The following is a 24,759-nucleotide window of genomic DNA, read 5'->3' as shown; positions in this document are numbered from 1 at the left end:
CTAAAATACAGTCAGTCAGGTGGATAAGAGAAGAGCCTGGACGTGGACCCGCGGGGTTCGCTCCGGAGCCCGCGCGTTACCAGCTGGGCTGCAGGAAGTGACCAGCTACCCTCTGAGGGCACGTGCAGTGGGTGAGGCGAGTGTATTTCATCAGAGGGGCCCCTGTGTGTTTTTAATTTGGAGGGGAATTCAGAAGGAGATTCTAGTGACTCCTGTTTGATTTCAGTTCATCCTAATGAATCTCTAGCTAGGTAGCCATAAGGGAAACATACCTTATAGTTTAATCAAATGTGTTTTTTTTTAATTCTATATCACTATCTACTAAGACCAAAACGAACTTAAATGTTTGCTTTCCTACTTTCCTAAATATTAAACCTGGCTCTTACACATTATACATTCAAACAATATTTATTGTTGATGTCAGTGGAGATAAAGCAGATCACAATACTCTAAGACTAAGTGCTCACAAAATATTCAGATATAGCAAGTTAACGTAGTTCTCAAAATATGAGCATTACCTGACCCTAGTTCCACAAACTCTCATTAACGATGGACAGAGCATGCACAGAAAAACCCTAATCTCACCATAGGCCTTAAAGACCATCTCAAATCTTACCTTGGCCTTTGCTACATTCTTCTCCTTTTCCTGAAACTCCTCACTATGGATATTCTCTCCTAATTATACCTGATACGTCCCTCATCTCAAACTTGGCAGACAGTCCTGCCCTCTCTGATCCCTCCACAGAGCCTGACGGGCACTACCGACTAAGCTGAGATCAAAGATTCACGGAGCCAGACCACGGGAAATTCAGACGGGAAGGAACACCCATGGCTGGTTCCCTGTCTCCTCCCCTTGCCCATGAGAAGGGGATCAGTTCCGGAGGCCCCCCAGGAAATCCTAAGAGGCTGTCCAGGCTCCCCTGGCTGATCACACAACCCTAACCACCCTCGGGACCACTTTTTTTCCTGGTTTGCCAACCCCAAATGACTGAGCAGAGGTGCTACCGAGACAAACAACCACAAGCCCCAGAACCTGCCCTTCAGTCCTGATGAGGTGAGCCCTAAACAACAGCACTGTGAAAACACTTCCGCTAGTTTGAAAGGAAGTGATGAGACTGCGTTCCGGGCCCGACCACTATTATTTCATCTGAACCAGCCTGCAGGGTCGGCGTGATGATGCTCCTGGCTTCTGGGGAGGAGCCTGAAGATGCAAAGCAGCCTGAGGACAGAAAACACACTCCAGGCCGGAAGTTTACTCTGTGACAGCAGTCCGGAAATTGCTCCTGCCAGAAAAGTCACCTACAGCCCCTGGGAAGTCACTACACTGGTGACCAACTGTCGGCCTAGGCTGCTCTCAGTGGTATTCTACAAAGATAAACAACCTTGGAAGAGGTAGAAACATTCGATTTCTCAGCTGTCCTGAAACATCCTCAAGTTCACACACATATATACAATCAAAGGACAGATAAAGAGCTTCCTAGACAAAGAAAAGCTAAATGACTTCATCACCACCAAACCAGTATTACATGAAATGTTAAAGGTTCTTCTTTTAGAAGAAGAAAAACTTGTCTTCAGCTAATTCATCACTTGTCTTCAGCTAATCCATCACGGGGCCTCAGCTGGGCTGATCTTGTCCTCCCCTAGAACAGGGCAGACCAAGCCTCTAAGTCTCCCTGTGGCAGATGGAGCTAACCCAGCTGCTGACGTCAAGACAAGTATCATATTCAACAGGCAAATTAAAATTTCTTGCTGATAATAGTTGAGTCACCATCCCATGGTAGAAGAGCACCTCAGCTGCCCTAGGATTAAACACACACACACACACACACACACACACAATATCTCTCTATATTAAATATATATAAAATATACATTTACTTTAAACAATTCACTCATTCTCAGGTGCCTATCCACTCCAACCAAAAGAGTGTGCCTGCAGTTATCTGCATGGTGCCAACTGTTTCTTGCTGACCGTCTCAGGACACTACTGAGCGGATTAAGACAGTAAAAGCAAATTATTTCCAAACAGCACCTGTCACCCACAGGGGCCGTAACCGAGCAGGCAGCTGCGGGCCGAGCTCCAGGGCTCGAGTCTCTGTGGCTATAAGAAAGAAACAAGGTCAGAAACACAAACAGGTCATAGCCTAAAGGTGCCTAACTTTTGAATCTTTAGCTTTAACAGTGTTGGTGAAAAAAACAAAACAAAACAAAACTTCTGTTTCCAGGGCCCATCCTCTCCTGGGAAGGCCAAAGGGAAGTTCAGTGTCCCTCACCCAGCAGAAAGGAAGAAGAGAAGCCCACGCACTGGGGACGCCGGCCGTGGCGGCTTCCCTGCCACGCACCGCAGCCCACGTCGCCTGTGAACGAATGGGCGGGGCCAGGCCGACGGTCACTGCTTCCGCTCTCCTCAGAGGAAGTGTCCATCCAACTGCACCTGCTTGGACGGCCTTCCCCTGGAGAGGACCCGCAGGCCACAGGACGACCACACGTAACGGTCCCTGCTGTGCCCTCTTTGGGTGCACCTGTCACAGTTTAAAATTTTACATGTATTTTTATGATCTGCACTGACCGCCTAACAGATGCGTGATACAAACGACTCCTGTTCAGTGAATGAACGAACGGACAACTGAACTGGACTGTCCTTCTGGAGCGCGGGCCGGTCAGCCCCATGGGCCAGCACGGGCAGCCAGCCGCACGGGGTCTGCACCCTGCTCGCTGCGGCCGCCTGGGTCTCCCACGTGTCCCTCCAAGCGAAGGGGACCGCGGGGACGTAACACCACTCAGAGCTTTCGCGGGCTGCCGCTTGAGGACAGCGAGGGCTGAGACAGCTGCTTGTAACGTTTGGTCTTTGTTTTCCATTTTCTGTGGACTTAACCCACATTGTCAGCAGGTGCATATAAACTCGGAGTAATGTCCGGCACAGACATGTTTCGTACAACATCGAAAAAGGCCTGACTGGAAAGTGGACAGCACAGCGGCATCACTCAGTCCTATGAATTTGGGCGTGTTTCAGAGTGTCGGTTTCCTTAAGTGCCAAGTGGACATGCTCATGACATCCCCACACAGGATGCAGGAACACACGTCACGGATTGTCACGCCACAGGCCTGTCACTGGAAGGCTCATTGTGTGCCAGGCCTTGTGGTAAGAGCTGGGCAGATACAAAGAATTGTTATACTCTGTGCCCGCCTTCCCGGAGCCCAGGCCTGGCAAACCACTTTGAAGAGCACAGAGTGCTGCTCAGACGAAGAGACCATGAGCGATTGCTATTGCCGACACTGCTTTCACTCGTGCCCATAGGGACACCATGCTCTGTCCACTGCAAGTCCCAAAGACAAGTGTCAGTGTCCCCTCTCTCCTCCGACGTCCTCCCTGGGCTCCCAGTTAAAGGCTCCGCAGTCTATGGTGGCTCAGTAAGAGGCACTCACGGCCTTAACAGGCTGTCATTACACGGCGTAAAGAATGGCCATTCCTATGGGCAACCTTTGGCCTTTGGCTTCCACTAGAGCTAAGAGGGAGAAAGAATCCGAACACCACTGCTCGGCCTCTGACAGCTGCAGAGCCAGCTGGCACCGGCGTCTCCCAAGGCCGAGGGACTGTCAGCAGCCAATGCGTCTGCGCTCCAAACGCCCACACGAATTAAGCGAAGTCCTGCTCTCAATGAAGCGGAATCCGTGGCCCACGGTCAGCCCCAGCTCCTCCTCCATTCAGATCTTCTTCAAATCCGGCGCAAGACATTCCTTTTACAACTCCTGAGCTCCAAATTTTAGAAAAACCCTCTCCCTTTCAGCGATGTGCCCCAGTAACTTGTTTCTCAAAGGCGGGAAAAGGCTCACCACTATGTGCAGACTGCACCTGGGCCCCGGGTCGACCACCGGCCACAATATTATTCCCAATGTGATCTGACAGTCTGAGGCCTTGTTTGGGGACAGATCAATCACTCTCCATCTAACTACGCCGAATCTGACTCTCAAGTAGAGCCCACCCTTAGAAGAATAGCAGTCTCTGATCTCTGGGCATTTTTAATCTGATAGAAGTCACAGACAGCATAAAGAAAAAAACATAAGAGAAACCAACAGGCTTAAAACAAATAAGCAACCAATACAAAAACTCCAGATTACCTGGCTGCCGTGGCTCAGTGGTTGAGCGTCGAGCCCTGCACCAAGAGGTCACCGATTCAATTCCCAGTCAGGGCACATGCCCAGGTTGTGGGCCCCATCCCCAGTGGGGGGCAAGAAGGAGGCGGCCAATCGATGTTCTCTTGCATCGATGTTTCTCTCTCTCTCTCTCTCTCTCTCTCTTTCTCTCTAAAAATCAATAAAGAAAAAACTGTTAAAAAAACTCCAGATTTACACAAATGGAATATGACAAGGCAGTACTTATTCAGCTTCAACAGCTTTGCAAAATGATTTACATTCGAACTTCATGAAAATCAGATTTCCATATGGTCCTTTATTCGTTTATGTGTTCATTCCCTAAATACATATCTACTGAGCTCCTACTATGCTCCATACAAAGAACTTGGCAGGCACCCAATAAAACACACATTGAATTAAAAAAAACAAACTCTGCCCTCACATCTTAGGGTCCAGTGAAGGATGCAGTGTGACCAAGCACTCACAATCTAGGAACACAAATGTAATGAGTACCTGAGTCCCACACAGTCGTAGAGGAAAGAATAACTAAGCTAAGATCCAGAGGAGGTCTGCGGGTGGGTGGCAAACGGGGTCAGTGTCGCAAGCGAGGATCCTATCGGAAGGAACAACGTCTGTGAAGACCTGGAAAGAGGAGAGGCACTGACCGGTTACTTTGGCTGGAGGCAGAGTCCTGGGAGCAGCTGTAAATGAACCCGGGGGGGGGGGGGGTGTCAGAAGAGCAATGGGCTGTGGAATTAAAGGGCGGAGCTGCAAGGTCATTAGAAGGATGCGTGAATGACACCCCAGAGATGCTGGTGGTCTGGAGAGGTGCACCAATGGTGGAGATGAGACAGACCTGAAGGGTACCAACCTCAATGCGAGGAACTGAGCGAGAGGAGCCGGTTTGGAGGGACAGATGATGGGTTCAATTAGGGTTGGACAAGCTGAGTTTTGAAGAATATCCCCGTGGAAATGCCCTTTCGCCAGCTGGACGTATGAGCCCAAGGCTCAGAAAAGAGATGAGGTCTGATACATATGTGAGAGTCAGCATCATACAGGAAAAATTAAAGCCAAGACCATGGACAGAACAGCCTAAGGAGAGCGTGTGGGTTTAGGAGGAGGAGAGGGAGCAGGAAGAAGGAGGAGGAGAAATGAAAAGTCTGGAGTCAGAACTTAAGCACACCCATATTGAAAAGACACACAACAGCAGCCCATACATTATAAAAACACATCTTCAGCACCCGTTCCTGGATCAGAAAAACGACATCACATGAATAATCAAAGAAACAACAAACCATTATTTCAGCTGACACTCGCCAGAGGCCTCACAGACCATCAAAAAGTCTCACTTTTATTAACACAATTCTTCAAATACATCTACTTAATTCTGTCTCACAAGATGAAGAAGAAGAGTATGCTCTCCATTTAAGAAATGGAAGGATATTGAGGCCCAGAGAGATCCAGTAACCTGCCCAGGACCACATGGAGAAGAATGGGCAGACCTAGAGCGCCCCCAAGCTGCCTCAGATGCCCCCTTGGTCTGGGGCTGGGGCAGAAGGCCCAGGAAAAACCATTCTCCCGCCTGCATCAAGGTCAGTGGGCTGCCTGAGCTTTCTGGCCCCACTGACGAAGACAGGGCTCTGTCTGGGCAAGGGGCTCCCGGGCCACGGGGCAGGCTGGCCATGCAGCGGTTGTGGGAGGCCTGCATTCTAGAGCAGTTTCTGCCACTGACCAGCTTCGGGGTCTTGGACTTCTCTGTTTGCTCCAAGCTGCAGTGACCCCATGAATCCTGTCACTGAGAGGACCAGACTCTGACGGACGCAGAGCCCGGAGAGCAGCTGGGTGCGCGGAGCTGGCGCTGTGGTGGGGACACTGGTCCCCGCCCTCCCCTCCTCTCCTCCCAGGACATCTTTCCTCGGACCTAGTGTCTGAATTCCACATTCGACTGAAATCACCTTCTGCACGTCGACCTCCCACACGGCTGTGCGCTCCTCCTCTGCGCATCTCGGCACCTGGCACACACCTGGCCCCTGCGCACAGAGCTCGTGGGGCCAAGTCAGCTACATCGGCAGGCGATCTCTCTGGACGCCAAACGAAAGGCCTGCTGGCTGACGAGGCACCTGGGGCAGCCATCCAAGCTTGGAGACATCGCTTCGGAGGGAGAGGAACCTTTCGGTATTCCTAGAACTTCCCACTCTGCTCACCGCAGACTGGCTGTCTGTGTGTGGCGGCCAGTTCCTTTAACGTGCCCACAGGGCTGCACGGCCCCCGCTGCAGAGCCAGTGACGTCCACGGAGCAGGACAGAGCCAGGGCTCCCCTCAGCATCTGCAGGGAACAGCCCAACCCACTGCTCCTAGGTCTGCTAAGGGATATCCCGAAGGGCAGCGACCAGACCTTCTCTCCTCTGCACGGAGGACAAAACAGAAGAAGGTGAGTTTGAATGGTACCATGGGAATTTCACGATTTCAGGTGGATCCAAGGTAGAACTTTCTCAATAGTCTGGTTTGAAGACATAAATAAGTAAGCAAGAGAGGTGACACAATCCTCTTTCCTGGGAGTTTTTTTTTTTTTTAGTGAAATCTTCACATGTCTAGAAGATGTGTTTCATCACAGACATGATGGAGAAGACACGTTATCACCCAAACCAAGGGCAAAGCGCTCCCTGGAGAAGCTTCACCTGCTCAGAGTAACTCTACCACCGCCGTCCCAGCCAACCCCGAGACTCAGCGAGAAGAGCTCAGGAAGAGCTCCAGAGTGTACTGACCCAGCTGGAAAACAAGGCTCGTCGGATCAAGGCAGGTGCTCGGAAGGGCCAGGCTGGCGCGGACACAGGACATGCTCGGGTGATGGAGAACACGGGGACCAGGCTACGTGGCATCTTCTTCGATGACAGGGCTCCCCACTCTGGAGAACGGCTCCTCCACAGCAGTTCTTCAGAAAGTCATTTTGTCCTTGTTCCACAGACTCACTGGTCCTCAACCTATGGACCTATGCTCTCCCTACCTCTGCAGGTACCAGGTAGAGAAGAGTTGATGATAAAGAAACCCTTTAATTAAAAAGAAAATCTGAGCCTGGCTCAGTGGTTGAGCGTCGACCCTGCACCAAAAGGTCGCCAGTTCGATTCCTGGTCAGGACACATGCCCAGGTTGTGGGCCCAATTCCCAGTGGGGGACATGCAGGAGGCGGCCGGTCAATGTTCCTTCTCATAGATGTTTCTCTCTCTCTCCCCCCCCTCCTCTCTCTCTCTACAAATCAATAAAAACATATTAAAAAAAAGAAAGAAAGAAAATCTGAGTGAGAACAAATAATAACACCAAGATAATAACACCAAGCATACTACTGATGTTTGGGTTAGAATGATAAAAATGATCAACTTTTTTCCTCTTCCCTACGATCCCAAATTTTTATATTTATTCACTATTTTATTACATACACAATATTCATTGACTTTTATAACGTTAAAATTTACTTTAAGACAATGAGCTGGGAGACCCTTGGAGACACTCAAAAATGTATCCCTAACCTAACCGTCCACTGTCTTTCAGTATTTTCTTAACAGCTGGGGCACATTTTGCAAGGGTTACCACCCCACCCATCCCCAAAACAGGCAATGCCGTTGCCATAGAGGCAAAAGCAAGGGGAGAAACCAAGTGGACTGTTAACTGGCCTTTCCTGGTCCCTTCACTCAGCCGTCACTTCCTGGCTGATCGGCGAGGCGGAGGCAGCCGGCCCGGCAAGCTCTGGGCCAGACTCTGAGGTGAGGGCTCCAGGCGGGGCACGGCCTCCTCCTGGCTCTGTGCTGATGTGGAGAGGCCTTCAAAGGGACGAACGCTCCAGAGGTGTGATCCCCAGAAACTGGCCCAGGCCAGCCCAGAGGTGCCACCACCATGGATCTAGTCATTTTATTTCTTTGTCTCGTCTGCCAGTCGGGACGGAACAGGGGCCTCAACCAGAGCACGGGCAGAGGAAGGCCTGTGGCATCTGGCCCCGCAGCGCAGCGGGCCCCACGTGACACGCTGAGGCCCTCCCTCTCCCCTCACGCCATCCGTCCTGGCCGGGGAGCAGCTGGCGATGACAGCACTGCATCTGAACCGAAAATCCAGAGCAGAGCGTGTGACCGCAGGGCCATCCTGAGGAGGTGGCACCCGCCACCACAGTGGCACATGGGGGGTAGGCCGTTGCCTGACATCTCTGCCCACCAGCCCAGAGCACCTCCACCCTGCCGCCCTCCTCCCACCCCAAGTCCACACTTGCTTTCCGCTTGAGTGCCGGCAGCAGCTTCCCGCCCCTCCAGGGAAGGAAGACTCCTCGGGCTCTGAGGTCACAGCCAGGAGCAAACACGTGCCCCGCCCCCACACGTTTCAAAGCTGTGTCTTCCTCCTCGGCAGCTGGCGTAGCCCCTTGCAAGCCACCACCCTGCAGTGGGCGATGGGGAAAGCCGCAACCGGCAGAGGTTCCAGGAAAAGTGTCATAAAGCTTTTGCACACACAGCAGCCCAGCAACCCCCGGCTCGGGGACAGGCCGGGCCCAGGCTCACCCCGGGGTCAGGAAGGAAATGCCCTGGCAGCTCAGCCATTCAGACGCCTTAATGAAACCTCAGAGCTGCCCTGGGAGCAATTATCAGTGACCATCACAGCAGCTGGGGCACAGACCACACCTGGGCGAAAGTAACCAAGCAGGGCAGAATCAGCACCTGTTCATGCGCCCAGGATCAGCCCAGTCTCTTGCCTGACAGGTAATTGGCACCCCCGAGTGCATAACCACCATGGAAACACTCAAGTACCAACTGCAGAGAAACCTTGCCAGTGGGAACCAGCCCACAGGCCCAGCTCTGCCTGCTCGGTGTCCACTGTCGGAGTCTGGAAGCCACGCTTGCAGCGAAGGTCAGCTGCCTCTCACGGACCATTCGCTGAGGCATCCGCGTCACACGGTTCTGCGCTTGGCAGGACCCTGCACCTCTCCCCAGCAGCCTCCCTGCCCTCCACCTGCAAGGCGATCGGACACAGGCGGCTCTTTCCAGGCCCTGCGAACGTACAGTGTTGTTCAAACCTCACTCTTGCTCCTGTCCGTCCAGGACCAAGCTATCCTCTGAACACCAGGATCATCAGCCCTAAAACTCCGGGAGGGGTCGTTGTGAGGATTAAATGTGATTGTGTATTTAAGGCGTTTAGTAGAAAATCTGGCCCAAAGACACAGTCCCCGCCCTCAAGGAATTATGGGTCTGGTGATTTTTCTAGTTTAACCTTATCCAGCATTGACTGATTACTTAATCTGTTGACAAATCACAGGTTTCCTTTGCATTTGTTCCATGCTTTGTGTTAAGAGTTGTTTCTCTCCCACACTCCCCGAGCCTCTCCTACAGGGCGGGGTACGCACAGTGCTGAGGGCAGACCACTGGGTCACCCCTTCCCTGGACACAGCGGGAACCTGAAGCCAGACATGCTCTAAAGGAAAGAGGAAGGAGATGGGGATCAAGATAAATATACCAACAATGTACATGCATTGCCTGCAAATCCACACTCCAGCTAGGCTGGCACCAGAGAGGTAACTTGGCCCGCCCGGCTGGGCAGGATCACTGAGAGGCACCACCTGAGGTCAGAGCTGTAGCTGAAGCCCAAACCCCAGGGCCCCAGGTTGACAAGACTCCAGCTGCCAGCCTGCTAGACTGAGCAGTCATGACAGGTAGACATGTGACACAGAACAGCCGACAGGAAAGATGGTTGAAATGGTGTCCTAGAGAGGGGCGGCGGGGAGGGAGAAGCAAAGACGTGCTTCTGTGTGCCCGCAGCTCACCATCCATACCTACTTACTCGCCCCATCAGCTTTCCCGGCCCCTCCGGAGGTCAGGGTGCCATCCTGGGAGATGCGGCTCCGTCTGACTTCTGACTCTGCCGTTACCCAGCAGGACAGAGAGGAGCGCTGGCCCCAGAGCCACCTGCACAGCCTGTTCCAGCCACGGGATGTGGGGAGACCCGCAGTGCCCCTTCGGGCTTGCCCATCAGCCCCAGGCTGCCTTCTGCAGAGAGGCAACACGGCCGGCGGAACCGGAGCCACCCACGTTCCCTGGAGGCGGTGCAGTTCCAGCCAGACCCCTGCAGACCAGTGTACAGCTCTGGCCTCTGCTCCGCCACCCGGTTCACACAGAACAGCAAGGAGTTGCTTCAAATACCCCTTCAGCTACGTATCTCCCAGGTTCCAGAAATGACAGCGGTTCCCCACTGAGCGGAACCCTCTGTGTGTAAGCATCCTGTCTGCAGAGTCTCCATACACCTTTGTCGGCTGACTGATCAATGCCATTCAAACTCTTCCACATAGATCACAGTCTGTCAGCCCATCACCAGTCCATGTTTTCACATACCTCATCAAGATCACACTTGGCATCCATCCCCATCTCGAAGCTAAAATACCCAATCTGCTTTCACCAACAGGCGTTTGGTCCCCATTCAGGATTCCAGGTTGCCTGGGGCTGGGGGAATGAGAATATAGGGATCAAGGGCCACTTATAAAGGGTACAGGTTTGCTTTTGAGGTGATGAAAATGTTATAAAATTCCCTGCGGTGATAGCTGCACGTATTCGTGAATCTATTAAAAACCATTAAATTGTATACTGTAAATATGAGTGAATTGCTTGGTATGTAAATTATATCTCAGTAAAGGGGAAAAAAAAACTCATCTCTGAACTCAGCTCCTCAAAGAAATTTTCCCTGACCCATGGATGAAGAGAATTCCATCCCAAACACAAAGAAAATGGAATCATTCATTCACTCGCTATTATTTTACTCATCAGCAAACATCTATGGATCACCGTGAAAGGAAAGTTCTGGACACTGAAGATGCAAAGGTGAACCAGACAAGACTGGACTGGGAGCATTGCATGCTAAACTCCGGGTTCCTGGGATCCCCACACCGTGCTGATAGGCCACCACTTTTTCCACTTCTTTCTTCCCAGGGTTAAAGAGAAGAAAGGGGCCTCCTGACCCTTTGTATTTTCCACTTAGCAGTTAAAATCCACAAGCTGTGTCCCCCTCGGCCCTTTGCCTTCTGCCAGATCAGAGAGAATGCCGGGCGGCCCGAACAGTGTGAGGGGAGGTAGGTGAAGGGTGGGCATGTGAAGAGGGAAGACGCCATGCCGGGCCTGGCATGCTCCACCCCCGGTCCAAGCCACAGCAGAGCTGTTTTCCAAAGTCCACACCGTGTGAGGCAGCCCCGGCGTGGCTCCGGGCCACCTCACACCCACCCCGCGTGGGGCTCCCCTCCTTCACCCTGCACAGCAAGTTCACCAAACCTTTCACATGTATCACCCTTAAGACCTCCCACTAACCTACAGATACCCTTCCACAGACAGAGAAGGCGAAACACACCTTCAAGTGAGGTGTCCAAGACTCCACAGCTTAAGTGATAGAACTTAAATTTAACTTCTGACTCTAATGTCTCCTGATTTTAAGGTCAACGTTCTTTGTGTTTTATTGCCTCTAAACGCCCCTCTCTCTCAGGGAACTGTGTTGGGCATCTACACTCGATTGCTTCTTTCCTTTCCAAGCCGCCTCCCATTTCCAAGGACTGAAAATGAGGGGGTTTTGCCCTCACTGGTGGCTCAGCTGGTTCAATTCCCGGTCAGGGCACATTCCTAGGTTGTATATTCCACCCCGGTCGGGCACATACAGGAGGCAACCGATAGATGTTTCTCTCTCACATCAGTGTTTCTCTCTCCCTCCCTCCCCCCTCCCTCTCCCTCTCTCTTTCAAATCAATAAAATGAAATAAAATATTCAGGCAACTACAATCCAGAGAGATTCTAACATGAGGCAGTATGACAGTGGTTAAGAGTAGAGATTTGAGTCGGACAAATTTGGTTTGAATCCAGAGTCTGCCTTTTATACAAAATGCAGATATTCTTCCACTGCAACAAGCCACCATTTAAAAGAACTGTCTTAAATCCTTCCTGCTTTTGAGAGTATGTTCCCTCCTCTAACAAAAATGAAGATTCCACTGAGTCCTTAGCCATTTCTCGAAAGCAAGGAAAGCCTTCCTTAAATCTGACCAAGGCCACCCCTCCGCACCCTGGCCAGCAATGCAGGACACTTTCCCCCAAATTCCGTCCTCCGCTTATGTGGCCGAATCTCGAGATTAAACAGGGTCTCTTTTAGGATCTCTCACATACGAAAGGTAAGCTGACAAAACATAATGAACTATTTTAGTTCAAGAGTAGCTCCCACCAAGAATGTCCCAGTTCCCTCTACTCTGTGCAGAAGAGAACAGGATCTGCAGTACAAGGCAAAAGTAGCTGTTATCCCCAGGTCCACAAAAGCCCCCGAACAAAGCTCTCTGTCCTCACCTGCGGGGATCACCGCACCCAGCCACTGCGCCCAGGAGAAGAGAAACCCTGGGCAGCTAGGAATACTCACCCTCTGTGTGACCCCACTGATTCCGCAACATCCCCTCAAAGACACATGGCTCCCCGTTTTTTTTTTTAGTATTTATTTTTTAATTGAAATCATTTTTATTTTTAATCACAGTTCACATATAATATTATATTAGGTTCACATGTACACCCCAGTGATTAGACGTTAAATAACTTACTAAGTGATCACCTCGGTCAGTCTCACACTCGCCTGACACCATACATAGTTATTAGAATAGCACTGACGGTACTCTTTGTGCGGCACGTTACATCCCGGGACAAGTCTGTAACAACCGATTTGTACTTCTAAATCCCTTCACCCTTTTCACCCATCCTCCCAACACCCCTTCCGTCTGGCAATCGTCAAAATGACCTCTGTATCTATGAGTCTGTTCATTCATTTTGTTTTCTAAATTCATTTGTTGATAAATACGTATTCATTGCCATTTTATTGTTCTTTTCTTTTTGCTCACCCTGTTCTCACACCTTTTCCTGATGGCATACCCCAACCTCATACTTTTCCTACCGTTTCCTACTGCCTATCTGTATTTGTCATGGTCTGAGTGCCTTCTAGAGTCCTATTCCTCTCTTCTTGTACATTTAGTACCACGTGGCACACAAGTATGTCTTCCAATGGTTCCATTTTTTCAACTGAGTGAAACTCAAATGTGTTAATTTCCTATCCAAGTCTCCTCCCATCCTGCTTCACAACTTCCACACCCCCTCTTTCACCTAGCCCTCCCCCACTCCCTCCTGGAGCACAGCACCATGAGCCACTCCAGACTGGGCCCACAAGAACAGCCAATAGGAGCTTGTTGAGTTGAAATGAATGAAATTGATCAGATTGGGAGGAGGAGTCCCAGGGAAGGGGGCCAACTGCTCAATTACCCCACACAAGGGCGCAAACCACTGTTAGGAGACAGACCTCCAGAGTCTGAAAGTAAATGATGAGGTCCTCCACAAGGCCATGAGCTTGGCTCAGAAACAACTCCTGGCCAAGGCTGCGGCGGCTGCTCTACGGTTTTCTACGCCGAGTCTCTGAATAGGGAAAGAGCTCCCACTCCTCAGACGCCACATTTACTCACTCAAACAACGTTGCAGGCAACACCATGTGCCTGGTCCAGGCCTAGGGGTCTAAAGACTCAGGAAAGGCAACTTGGTGCTGCCAAAGATATAACAATAAAAACTGAAATTGAGTATACAGAAATACCAGTTTAGGTGGGGAAGCCACGTAAGGTCTCTCCGGTTCTACAATCTCCATGTGTAAAATAAGAATAATAGTATCTACCTCAAAGAGTGTTTGTGCGGATTAAATTTCGAGACAGGTAGTGCGATGCTCATCATAATGACCGGCCCATGAGAGCAACACACACTACCTGCGATGATTTTTACTGTTCATTTTGCTGGGAGGATCAAATGAGATGGAGCGCAGTGTGAAGCCCTTGCAAACGTGTTACTATATTAAATATACTATAGTAAAGCCACTGGCCCCCAGCCCTGGGTTGGGGAGATGGGTGACAAGAGTGGAGGCCAAAGTGCCACCAGCCCTCGTGCCAGGCACCTTAGTGCCAGAGCTCAGTGGGGTGAAGGGCTTCTGCAGGTGCCCGGCACCCTGGCTCCAGGGAGGGAGGGGCGGGGGAGAAAGGCCGGGGCAGCACCCAGACGTACCTGCTTTCACTGCACTCCTTCCGCTCCCGCACCCTCAGCCACTTGCGGAGAAGGAAGCGTTTTCGGCGCGGGGAAGCGCTGGGTGTGGAGCAGTTGGACCACGGGGTGTCCTCGTCGCTGGAGGGCGTGATCTCGATGGCCGGCAGCTGCAGGAACTCCTTGCCGGGAGCCAAGACGCCAGGCAGGTCCTGGGTCAGGCCGGCCTCTAGGCTCTGCTCGTGCACGTTCTTGGTGCGGCGCATCTTGAAGCGCCGGCGGCGGAGCGTGGGGGTGGACGAGCTGGACCTGACCGGGCTGCCCTCGGGCGCGCCCTGCGGCCCGGGCACCTGCAAGGCTGGCGGCTGCAGGTTCTCCATCAGGTTGGCCGCCGGCATGGGTCCCCGTCGCCGCCGCGCTCCCGCCGGCCGCTTCCTGCTCCCCCTGCGCCCCGCGCTCGGCCCGCTCACGTTGGGCAACGCTCGCGGCTCGAGCTGCGGGCAGATCGAGTTCGTCTGCGGACGCCGCGGGCCGGGGCAGGGGCCCGGAGTCTAACTTTCCCGCGCGCCGCTCCTCGGGCCCCGCCGCGCTCCGGGGCTGCCGCGCGCCCGCTGCTTCCGTCCGCGGCTCCGCTCGCCCGCGGCGTCTGTGCCTTCGCGGGCGGCCCGGGCTCGGCAAACTCTCAGCGGTTTGCGTGCGGACCTGGTCGCGCAGCCGGCTTGGCGCTGCAGGGAGGCAGAGAGCAGGAAGAGGTAGAGGTGGGAGGAGAAGGAAAGAGAGAGAGAGGAAGCGAGACGCTGTATAAACATTTTTAAAAGGAGGAGGAGGAGCAGGGGGTGACGAGGGGGTGAGAGGAGGTCATGTCCGTGCAGAAGGGCAAGGCCGGCAGTGACAGCTAGTGTAACTGTACACGGCCTCCCTTGGGAGGGACTCGGCACCCGGAAAGGCTGCTCCAATCAGCCTAATGAAATAGAATCACAAACCAAACTTTCTCAAAGCCACAGTTGGCCAGGCAGCTCTCATTCATCTCGGTCCCCAGTTTTCCTGGGGAGAGAGGGCAGGCAAGCAGAAGGGAGACATCAAGGAATTCGGTCCTCAGTCTCCAATGCCACCATGATACAGAGCTGAGGGGAAACCAGGGGACTTTCCCCGCTGGCTCTCTTCTAAGAAAAGGTGCTTTCTTTGAATTATTGGGGTGCAGGTGGGGCCACAAGATGCCTGGGCATAGTCAAGGAGAGACAGCAAGTCTCCTGGAGGCTGCTTCCCAAACGAGCTGAGAAGAGAGGACAGTTCTGTGCAATAAACTGAGACAGCAGACATGACATACGGAGGAAGGACAGACAGAGAATCTGAAAGACACAGGACACATAGGACCATAAGGAAAAGGGACTGATTCCTGTACATCTTGAGCTACCCTGTCAATACCATAGTCCCATCCCCAGCAAAGAATCACACTGGAGGGTGAGCACCCAGAGGTAAAGCATCCTGCAAAGCCCCAGGGTGCCCAAGGGAGCTGAGGGTGCTCCCTTTGTATTCCTGTGGATGGTTCAATTCTGCATTAACCTGCAAGGGGTTACAAAAAGTCTAATATGTCCCCAGTCATGAACCCTCAAAAATTTGGGTCAATCCTTGAATGTCCCAAACTGTGCTGACCTGCTTGCTCCCTAGACCCAGGTGCCAACCTCAGACGGGGGCTGTAGATGGGACACACCCTCCTGAGCGCTCTCTGTCAAGACTGAGAGTCTAAAGCAGCCCAGTTTTCAGAGCAGAGGAGCTATGGCCCATTCTCCTCCCCCCAGTGCAGTGCATTTGCCTCTCCAGAAAGTCCTGCAAGTGAGAACACAACTAGAGACCTTAGCTTTCAAATAGACCAGGAGGAACACAAAAGGGTGAGTCCCATTTCTGGTTAGGAGCTGGTGCCCAGCTTCTATGCCAGGATGAAGTTCATGGGAACATTTCACAAGTGTCTCAAAGCTGAGGGAAAATTACATCCCTAAAGGTCACAAGAACTCATTGCAAGAAAGTATGTCCCTGCAGCCCAGCAAGACCTCAAGTGTGACAGCTGGCCACGGGTCCCTCATGCCCTGCAATGATACATGTGGGGGAGTTACAGGCACTGTGACATTGCACAACCTCCAAGAGGCCATGGGAAATGGGAGTTCTTTTTGCTCTTGGGAGAGAGATACTGTGGTCAACAAGCAAAGGCCAGGCCCACCCACACACGACTGCCCAGAACATCAGCTCCATCTTGTTTCTGCGTCTCCGCATCCGGCCACTGGCTCTCTCAAGGGTGGTTGAGTATCACTCTATTTTAATTCCCGGATGTGGCACGGAAAGGAGAAATCCCTTCCTATCAGGTGTCAGGCCTGGCAAGAAGCAGGGCACTTGTTCCGGCTCCGGGAAAGACAAGGAGGCTGAGTTGAAACTCCAAACTCCAGGCTCCGGAGCTGAACCGGGGTTGCGCGGTGCCTGGGATTTCCTCCAAGGACAAGCGCTCTGCAGGGGGTCTGCAACTGCCCAGTCAAGGAGGCTGCCCATTGAGGAGACCGTCTCAGGCGTTTGTGGAGGGAAGGGAAGCTGGGATGCTGCCATTCAGTTGGAAGTCAAAAACAAACAAAAGAGGAGGGTCCACAAAGAGGAGCCAGGAGACTTGATGGGTATTTGGGGAAAGGGAGATTCGCGGGGGGCAGGCGCCCTTGGAGTTTATGGTGAGCACTCTGAACTTAATGTTTGCCTCTTAAAAGAATGAACAGTCGCCAGCTCCTTCTTCCCACACACTTCGGCCACTTTTCCCACCCACACTAGATTCCGGGCCTAAAATCTAAAATCCTAAGATTTAATGTAGCACAGCAGTTGTTGAGAATGGTCATTTACATTTCACCTGACCTGGGGAAAAACTTCCTCCAAACTGAATAGGCAGTGGCTTCACTGGGCTGAGGGGCAGACACCCAGAGTGCCTGGAGCCCCCCACTCTGCCCCTGCCCCTCCACCCGCACTCTCTTCTTGGCTTCAAACTGTATCTTCTTCATCCGCTCAAACCCTACGCAAAGCAAAGCCTCGGCCCCACCCCAGCTGTCTCTGTTTACTTTGTACAGTGATGCTAGCAAGTCAGACATGGAAGGAGCACTTCTCTGAAAACTGAAAATGCCGTACAACCGAGAGCCATCACTGCGCTTTAGACTACGAGCGCCGTGAGGGAAGAACCAAGGTTCTGCTCCTTTGATTCTCCTCCGTGTCCTGTGTGTTTTCATTGTAGAGTAACCTTTACACTTTTGTAAATGGCTTTCATACGCACTGCTTTATCTCCCCAGCAACGTAGGAGTGAGGTAGAACTTTATCCAAGGATATAGATAAGCAACAATAACAACACTCAAAGGCAAAGCCAGAACTTGAACCTGGGTCTTCTGAAGCCAGTGAGAAGCCCCCCGATTCTCAGCAAATGCATGCGCTCTGAACAGCAGGTGCCCTGTAGCCCCGCATTCTTCCGGCCCTGGTTTTCATTGGATAGATCATGAAAGAACATGTCGGTTATCTTATTACAAAAATGGAAGTACAGACCTGGCCGGTTTGGCTCAGTGGCTAGAGCGTCGGCCCTCGGACCCAAGGGTCTCGGGTTCAGTTCTGGCCAAGGGCACGTATCTGGGTTCAATCCCAGCTCCAGTTGGGGTGAGTGCAGGAGGCAACCAATCAATGTCTGTCGCTCTCTCTCTCTTTCTCTCCCTCCCTTCCACTCTCTCTAAAACTCACTGGGAAAATATCCTTGGGTGAAGATTAACAACACAAAGAAGGAAGTACAAAGTTTTGAAAAACTATTTCCCAGAGCAGTTGGTGCCGGGGGTCAGGACCAAAGAGTTTCCAGGACCTGTTTCAGAATCCCAGCCACTGCCTTCCTCTCCAAGCCGCCCTTCTCCCCCCAGTTTGGCTCTCATCAGGCTGGGGTTCTCTGGGAAACTGACCTCACCTCTGGCCGCCCCGACAGGTGGTGGCCAGCACAACCTGCCTTCCCTTCCCCCAATGGCTGCCAGGCCTCTGACTTTAAATGCCGGGAGTTCATGTTACCAAGCAACAGTTGTTTATTCTCAGCTGTTCAGGCTCCCTTTTCCTACAGACGCAAGACACCCAGCACCTGTCTGTCCCTTCTGCAGCCCCACAGACCACACAGCCACTGTGCGGCTGAAACTTCCAGGAGGAAGTGTGAGTGAAGCACAGCAGCTGGGGAGCCTGGTTTCACCTGGGGCACATCCAAGCGAGAGGGACATAGGGGTGCAGGCCCCCCCCATCCCATCTGCCCAGGGGTGCACGGGCAGGCGACCCTAGGAGCACAAACGCGAGTGTCCCCTCTGACTCTGGTGCCCCGGACAGACTCTCTCCCAGCAGGCTCTGTCCCGCACCGCACCGCATTCTGAACGCGTGAGGGGAAGGAGCCTGCAGTGGGCAGCTGTGAAGTGGGACTTGCTGTCGGGGACACGGAGTCGCGACAGAAATGTGACCGTGCGGTGAGCAGTGTTATTCGCTGTCTTCAGACACAAAATGAAGGCTGGCCAGATACTCGCTGTCCTGTTGCTGACCAGGAAAGGAGTTTGGTGGAGCTCAGTGTGGGAGGCGCAGGTGAGATGAGAATCTTTTCCTGAGGGTAAGGCCAGCCGAAGACTGGAGGGTATGACCAACGATGCTCGGAGGGTGGCTTGCTCTGCACGTCTGTAAAGGGAACTGGAGCCTAGTTAGAGGCAGGGACAGGAGACTTTTCTCTTAAAGGCCCAGTCCCCACCTTATCATTGTAGGTCCAGATTTTCTCTCTTTAAAAAAAAAAGCCATTCATTTATGCCTTTTGAACTGACTTATTTTTGGCCCCAGGCATTTTGATTATTGAATACTAAGCTCCTCCTCTAATCCCACAAGCAGCTTTAATATCTTGATAATAATAAGAGAAAAATACAGGGATCAAACAGCAGGAGGATGGGGCCAGGAACTGGGCAGGGGAACCGCGGACAGGAGCAAGCTCTGAGAGGAAGCTTCAAGCCCTCCACACGTGTCTCATGCTGGCTCCTTGCACAAATCCCTGCCTCATTTCCCGGGGAGGAGCTACCGCAGAAGCCAAGGAAAGCACAGACTCCGTGTGGCCAGAGGAGGGCGTTGCAAACGCAGTTCACCTAAAACACAGTTGACTAGCCACAGTGTCCAGCTTCTTCTGAGCAAGAAGGAGAAAATGCTGCAAGACTTACGGCATCTCGGTTAGTGCCTGAGGACAGAGGGCTGACGAAGCCCCCTGGGGGGTGGGGGTGAGGCACAAGGTTGGCAGAGCGCTTCCACTGGCCTTCAGCAGGGGCCAGGGTGAGCAATGACGTCACTTCGGGAGGACTGTCACAGATAAGCCTCCCTGGTCTATTGCTCATCAAAAATCTCAGGAGTCAAAAAACAATGTTTGCACAACATTTGGCTGCCCCTATTTGTGACACCAGAATACCAAGGCACAGACCAGGGTCATGTCCCGTCCTCTACAAGGACAGTCTTTGTGCAAACCAGAGCTGGAAAGACTCCCTGAGGTTTCCCCATCCGTCTCCCTGCCACCATCCTGGGAAGGCCGTGGCCTGCTCTGGGCATCTGCTGCTGCCCTCAGAGTCCCCAGACACTACCCGCAGTGATTAACCTTGTCTGTGTCTCAGTTTCCTCATCTGTAAAATCTGCCTCCTTGGGTGGCATACTAAGAACAGCATTGGCACATGGGAATTGCTATACATGTTAGTCTTTATTGCATCTGATTAAGTCCCCTTTACAATTCAGTTTAATGCTGTAAGGAATTGTTAAGCTGGGAGGATACAGCAAGATGAGTAAGACACGTGTGCATTGGAGCACACAGGCCAGCAAGGCAGTTAATTAAGTGCAAAATACAAGTGCAAACAAGGTGTAAGTAGAAAGGTAGACACATTTTAACCAGAGGGAAAGAGGTAGTTTAGGCAGGCTACCTGGAGGAATTGGCATTTCAGACCTACAGTATGAATGTCAGTGGAAAAGAATAAAGCATTCTGGAATAAAGGAACAGTTTGAGTAAAAGCACTGAGAAATAAAAAATCATGGAGAGTTTTTGAAAACAGGGAGAGAAGTCAGGGCCCATGGAAGGACAGGAGGAGATGAGGCTAGGCAAGAGGTCAGAGTGTAATGAGTGTTAGAAGTTTAGATTTTATTCTTTAGACAACAGGATGTTATTCAAGTTTGTTTTGTTGTTTTTTTAAGGGGGACGGGAGGTCGTGACATTATCGACCTGTATTTGAAGAACATCCATTCTGGCGACAGTGTGAAATACGTACAGGAGAAGCAAAAGGTAGGACACACAGAGGCCAATGCAGAGCATGTTATTCAATCAGTCCATGTTTTTAGAATATCAACCATATGCATGGCACACAGTTCCAGTAAGAGAGAGAGAGAATCTGAAATAGGGCAGGAGAAAAAGGTGGAATGAAAGAGGTAGGCAAAGCAAAGAAAAGCCCGATGAAGATTTATTCAGAAATGTAAATTGGAAGAAAACCAAGAACAAGTGATAATTCGGAAGTCAAGGGAGGAGAGGAGCCAACGTCTCCTGAATGATGACTGCAAGCCAGGCCCTGGGCTCCGCACACACAGATCTGCCCTCCCCACCACCCACGGTGGGCATGGAAAGCGCCATTGGGAGGGGATGACAGATTTTATTTCATTTATTTAATTTTTTTTATCCTCACCCGAGGACATTCTTCCACTTTTTGTTCAGATAGGGTGGGAGGGAGAGAGAGAGAAACATTAACGTGAAAGAGACATATGACTGGCTGCCTCCCACATGACCCCAACCAAGGCCGGGGACGAACCACAACCGAGGTACGTGCCCTTGACCAGAATCGAACCCACGACCCATTGGTCTGCAGGCCAACACTCTAACCACTCAGCCAAACTGGCCAGAGCGATGATGAGAGATTTTAAAAGGTGACTTGCCCAAGGTTCACACAGGTAGTAAGTGGAACATGAGCTCAAATTTAAGCTGGGTCTTTAAAACTTTAAAACGCCTGCTTTTCGATTATACCACATTTCACAAAGGTAAGTAATGTCGAATGCCGTCAGGAAGGCAGGCAGGAGGAAGGCGGGTATAATCCTGTTAGATGCGTGACTAGGTCATTGACGACCTCTGAGAGGACGACTTCAGGGGACGGATGCGGTGGCTACATGTCAAAGGTCAGCAGGGAATGAATACATGGAGGCTGCAGAATTATACTGCTCCATCCTGAAATCAGGCAGTAAAATGAATGAGAGACATCTATCTTCTCTCCCACAGTGTGTGCTAAACACTGTTCTGGGACCTGGAGTTGGAATGTGAAGAGTAACGTGTGTGTGTGTGTGTGTGTGTGTGTGTATCTTTTGTATCTTTTGTTGTTTGTAGATGTATGTTTCTAAAGAACAGCATGTAACTGTGTGTGAGAATGCCATTTAAAATGAGATTCTGCGTGTATCTGCTAAGAAAATTGAAGCTTGGTAGCACCTGATAATCTAGCAAATCAATCAAAAAGTATTTAATATGCCCAAACTCTAAACACACCATAATACTGAGTACTGTAAAGGGTTTCTGAAAGTTTTTGTAAAACTATTCATTTATTTCAAAAAATAATTTTCAAATGCCTATTCCAGATGACCCTGGCCTTAGTTGTTTCAAATCTGGATGAAAGGAGAAGCGGAAAGCTAATCCAAGAACTACAATTTGGAAGAAAATCCACTTCGGTAGAAGCCTACACCAAATGCAGTGTGAGCCCAGGGGAGAGAGATCTTGATCCAGAGAGAACGTCACAGGGAGGCAGTACCTACCCAAGGCTGGCAGAGTTTCCCATGTTTCCAGGTAGAGGGACCACACGTATAAATGATAAATTGTAGTTAACTAGTTATTAATAATAGGAAAGGAGCAGGAGGGGGGCCAGACGTCACAGGCGTGTCATGAGGGCAGCTTCACCAGGAAGCTGCAATTTCACACTCCCTGGGGAACGATGGCCCGTTCCATGCAAATCGCTGAGGGAAGGAGTCCAACAAAAGGGAGATGGGTGCACTCTCAGTAGTCGGGGTGATGTAGGGAAGATGCCTGTCAGTCAAACCTGAGAAAGAGATCATTGACTAGAGGAGGCAGGGCCACTGCAAGTCTGAAAACTGGGGATACCTAATTCCAAACAAAGGAGCGTACCCCCTTGACTTTCGGCTCTTGGTGCTCTGGATCCTCTGGCTTTGCTCCTGCTCGTGTTCCCTCCATAGCCATGTGGTCCTGGGACCCCACACAATGGACGATGGACTGCAGTGGGGAACACAGGTACTAAGCCAGCCTGATGCTGGACTGGACACTGCCCAACCTAGAACAGAAGCTCTGGGCAGCCACTTTAGTTCTAGCCCCACCGAAGGCACAGCTGGACTTCTTCTTGGTGGGAGGGAGGGAACGGGGACCTTGGAAACTCAGGGACTTAATTCCACAGAAATAAAGCTTTCTATGATATCTCATCTCCTGTGTGAGTCTCAGAAAATCATTTTTCTCAGGATATCTCAAGAAGCCCACTCGCACCAGCAACTAGTAGGGACAAGTAGATCACCCCACTGATAATAGAAAGGTGCCAATGTGTCAAAGAGAGCGTGATGTATTCCTGGAATTACAAAAAGGACTGTTGGATCATAATGTTCATTTGCTGAGAATGACAGTGAGAGATGATAGTGACTGTAAGTCTTCTTCCTCTCACTCATTTGGTGTACATTTATCAAGCAGGCTGCGTTCTAGGTGCTGGGAAACGGGGTACCCCAGAGCAACCTGTGCCCGGGAGGGATTTGCATCCTGGTGAGCACAAATCTCAGAGTGATGGCACAGAGATTTCGAAGAGCTGATCTAATCACCACTTTATCTCTACTGTCCATTCTGTCTTCGACATTAGAAAATGGAAACACGGGGACTTTTTAAAAACAGTTATTTACTGAGATCACATACCAGAAAAGGGGGGCTTCACAGACGCTATCACTGAAAGCTCAGATGCTCAGTACAGCTCACAGGGAGAGACTGAGGCACTCTGTGTGCAGAGACCCAGACTCAAAGTGTGTGGGAAGCTGAAGTTTAACTCACTCAGAGTTCTAGGAGATGATTCCTTCCAGTGGTAAAGCCACCACCTGAGCCTTCTATTTCTGACCAGAACCCACCTCCCTTAAATGAAAAACATGGCCACCTCTCCCAGGCAAGCAAACCGAGACCCAGAGAGGACAGCTCAGAGGACAGCCAAGGTGGAGACAAGTCCGAGAGGCTGAGCCGCTTACAGCAGCATCTTCTGTGGCCTCCAGGGCCAGCAGAGGCCTGGTAACTTATCGCCCCGAGGCACAGTGCTGAAACCGTAACAACTGCCCGCTGTGGTCTGATGAGATAAGCAGCATGTTTGTCGAGCACCAGGGGAATATTAGTTTTCACATACATTGCAAACAAAGAACGGGAGTTGTTCGTTATGACACAGAAGGGAGCTGAAGAGGGCTGGAGCCAGGGGGATTTCCAGTGGCGACCCTGTGATCCAGCTCGGGACGCCCCGTCCCTCCGCACCGGAGTTGTTTATCTTTCTGTGGGGTGTGCATCTGGGGCAGCAACTGTGAATAATTCATTCCTGAAAAATTCTACATCCGGCGTTGATGAAAGTCACACTGCCAGATGTTCCCGGTCTGCTTCCCCCGGCTGGACTCTGAGCTGTCCTTATTTGTAAGCGACACCCACACCCCCTTCTAGGAGCTGAGACTGGACCACTGCCCTCGCTGTTCGCCTCAGTCCACGGGCTGCAGGGCATTTGAATGTCCTGAAATTGGGATTTGGGGACTGGTTATGCTGAGTGAGCCCTCAAGTCGCCGTTGCAGCTCTGAGTCTATGAGCTGGAAAGGCTCAGGCGATTTTGTGTTTGAAAATACAGAGGATTTTTAAATGTATGCGTTGCAATGATCATATAATATAAATCATTTGTTTTACAGAAAGGATTCATTAAAATAGATTGTTCCTTTACACATATGAACATTTTAATTCAATTAATCAACTTTAATAAGTCACACTCTATGAGGAACACACCTGCTGAATAACATGGGGTGTCCCAATAAACATGAAAGGTCACCAAGTATTGAGGGACCTTGTTTCTCTGTGTTTTCAGGAAAACAAAGGACTCCGTACCCCATGCCTTCACCACTCCCTTGAGGTAAGCTGGCACTTCGGGAAGACGTGCTAGCCCTGTCTGAGAGCTGGAGAATGGTATGAGCAGTAGACCTTCCTTAGGTGGCAGGATTATAGACCTGGAAGAAACATCAGATACCCAGCACAATGCCCATCCTTCTCCCACCCGTGTTCACAGATGGGAAACTGAGGCACTGGCAAGGTCATAAGGCTGGAGCTCAAGCTACTTTCTGCAAGTCAAACATCTTTCGGTCAAATTCTCTTCATTTCTTCCGGTATTATTTTGGAGGTAGTTTAGCTGTCACCGGGCCACTGCACACGAGGGCTGGCCCTGCCTCGGCAGGGTCCCGGAACTTCTGTGAGTCAGGGAACTCTATCCAGGCCCTTGGCTTGTCCAGGAAAGATT

The 24,759-nt window shown here is 51.2% G+C and overlaps 1 protein-coding gene across 1 annotated transcript in view; it reads right to left on the bottom strand.

Moving 5' to 3' along the window:
• Window positions 1-14,577, bottom strand: part of GRAMD1B (GRAM domain containing 1B) — a 162,336-nt gene extending 147,759 nt beyond the window's left edge. The window contains exon 1 of the mRNA XM_036276188.1: window positions 14,204-14,577. Within this exon, the coding sequence (XP_036132081.1) occupies window positions 14,204-14,577 (374 nt within the window). The remainder of the gene's footprint in view (window positions 1-14,203) is intronic.
• Between the last annotated feature and the right edge of the window lie 10,182 nt (window positions 14,578-24,759).

Source organism: Molossus molossus, unplaced genomic scaffold (assembly GCF_014108415.1).
Source record: "Molossus molossus isolate mMolMol1 unplaced genomic scaffold, mMolMol1.p scaffold_m16_p_22, whole genome shotgun sequence".
In the NCBI taxonomy this organism is placed as follows: Eukaryota; Metazoa; Chordata; class Mammalia; order Chiroptera; family Molossidae; genus Molossus; species Molossus molossus.
Note: the sequence above shows the minus strand (reverse complement) of the source record. Positions and strands in the feature narration are given on the sequence as shown.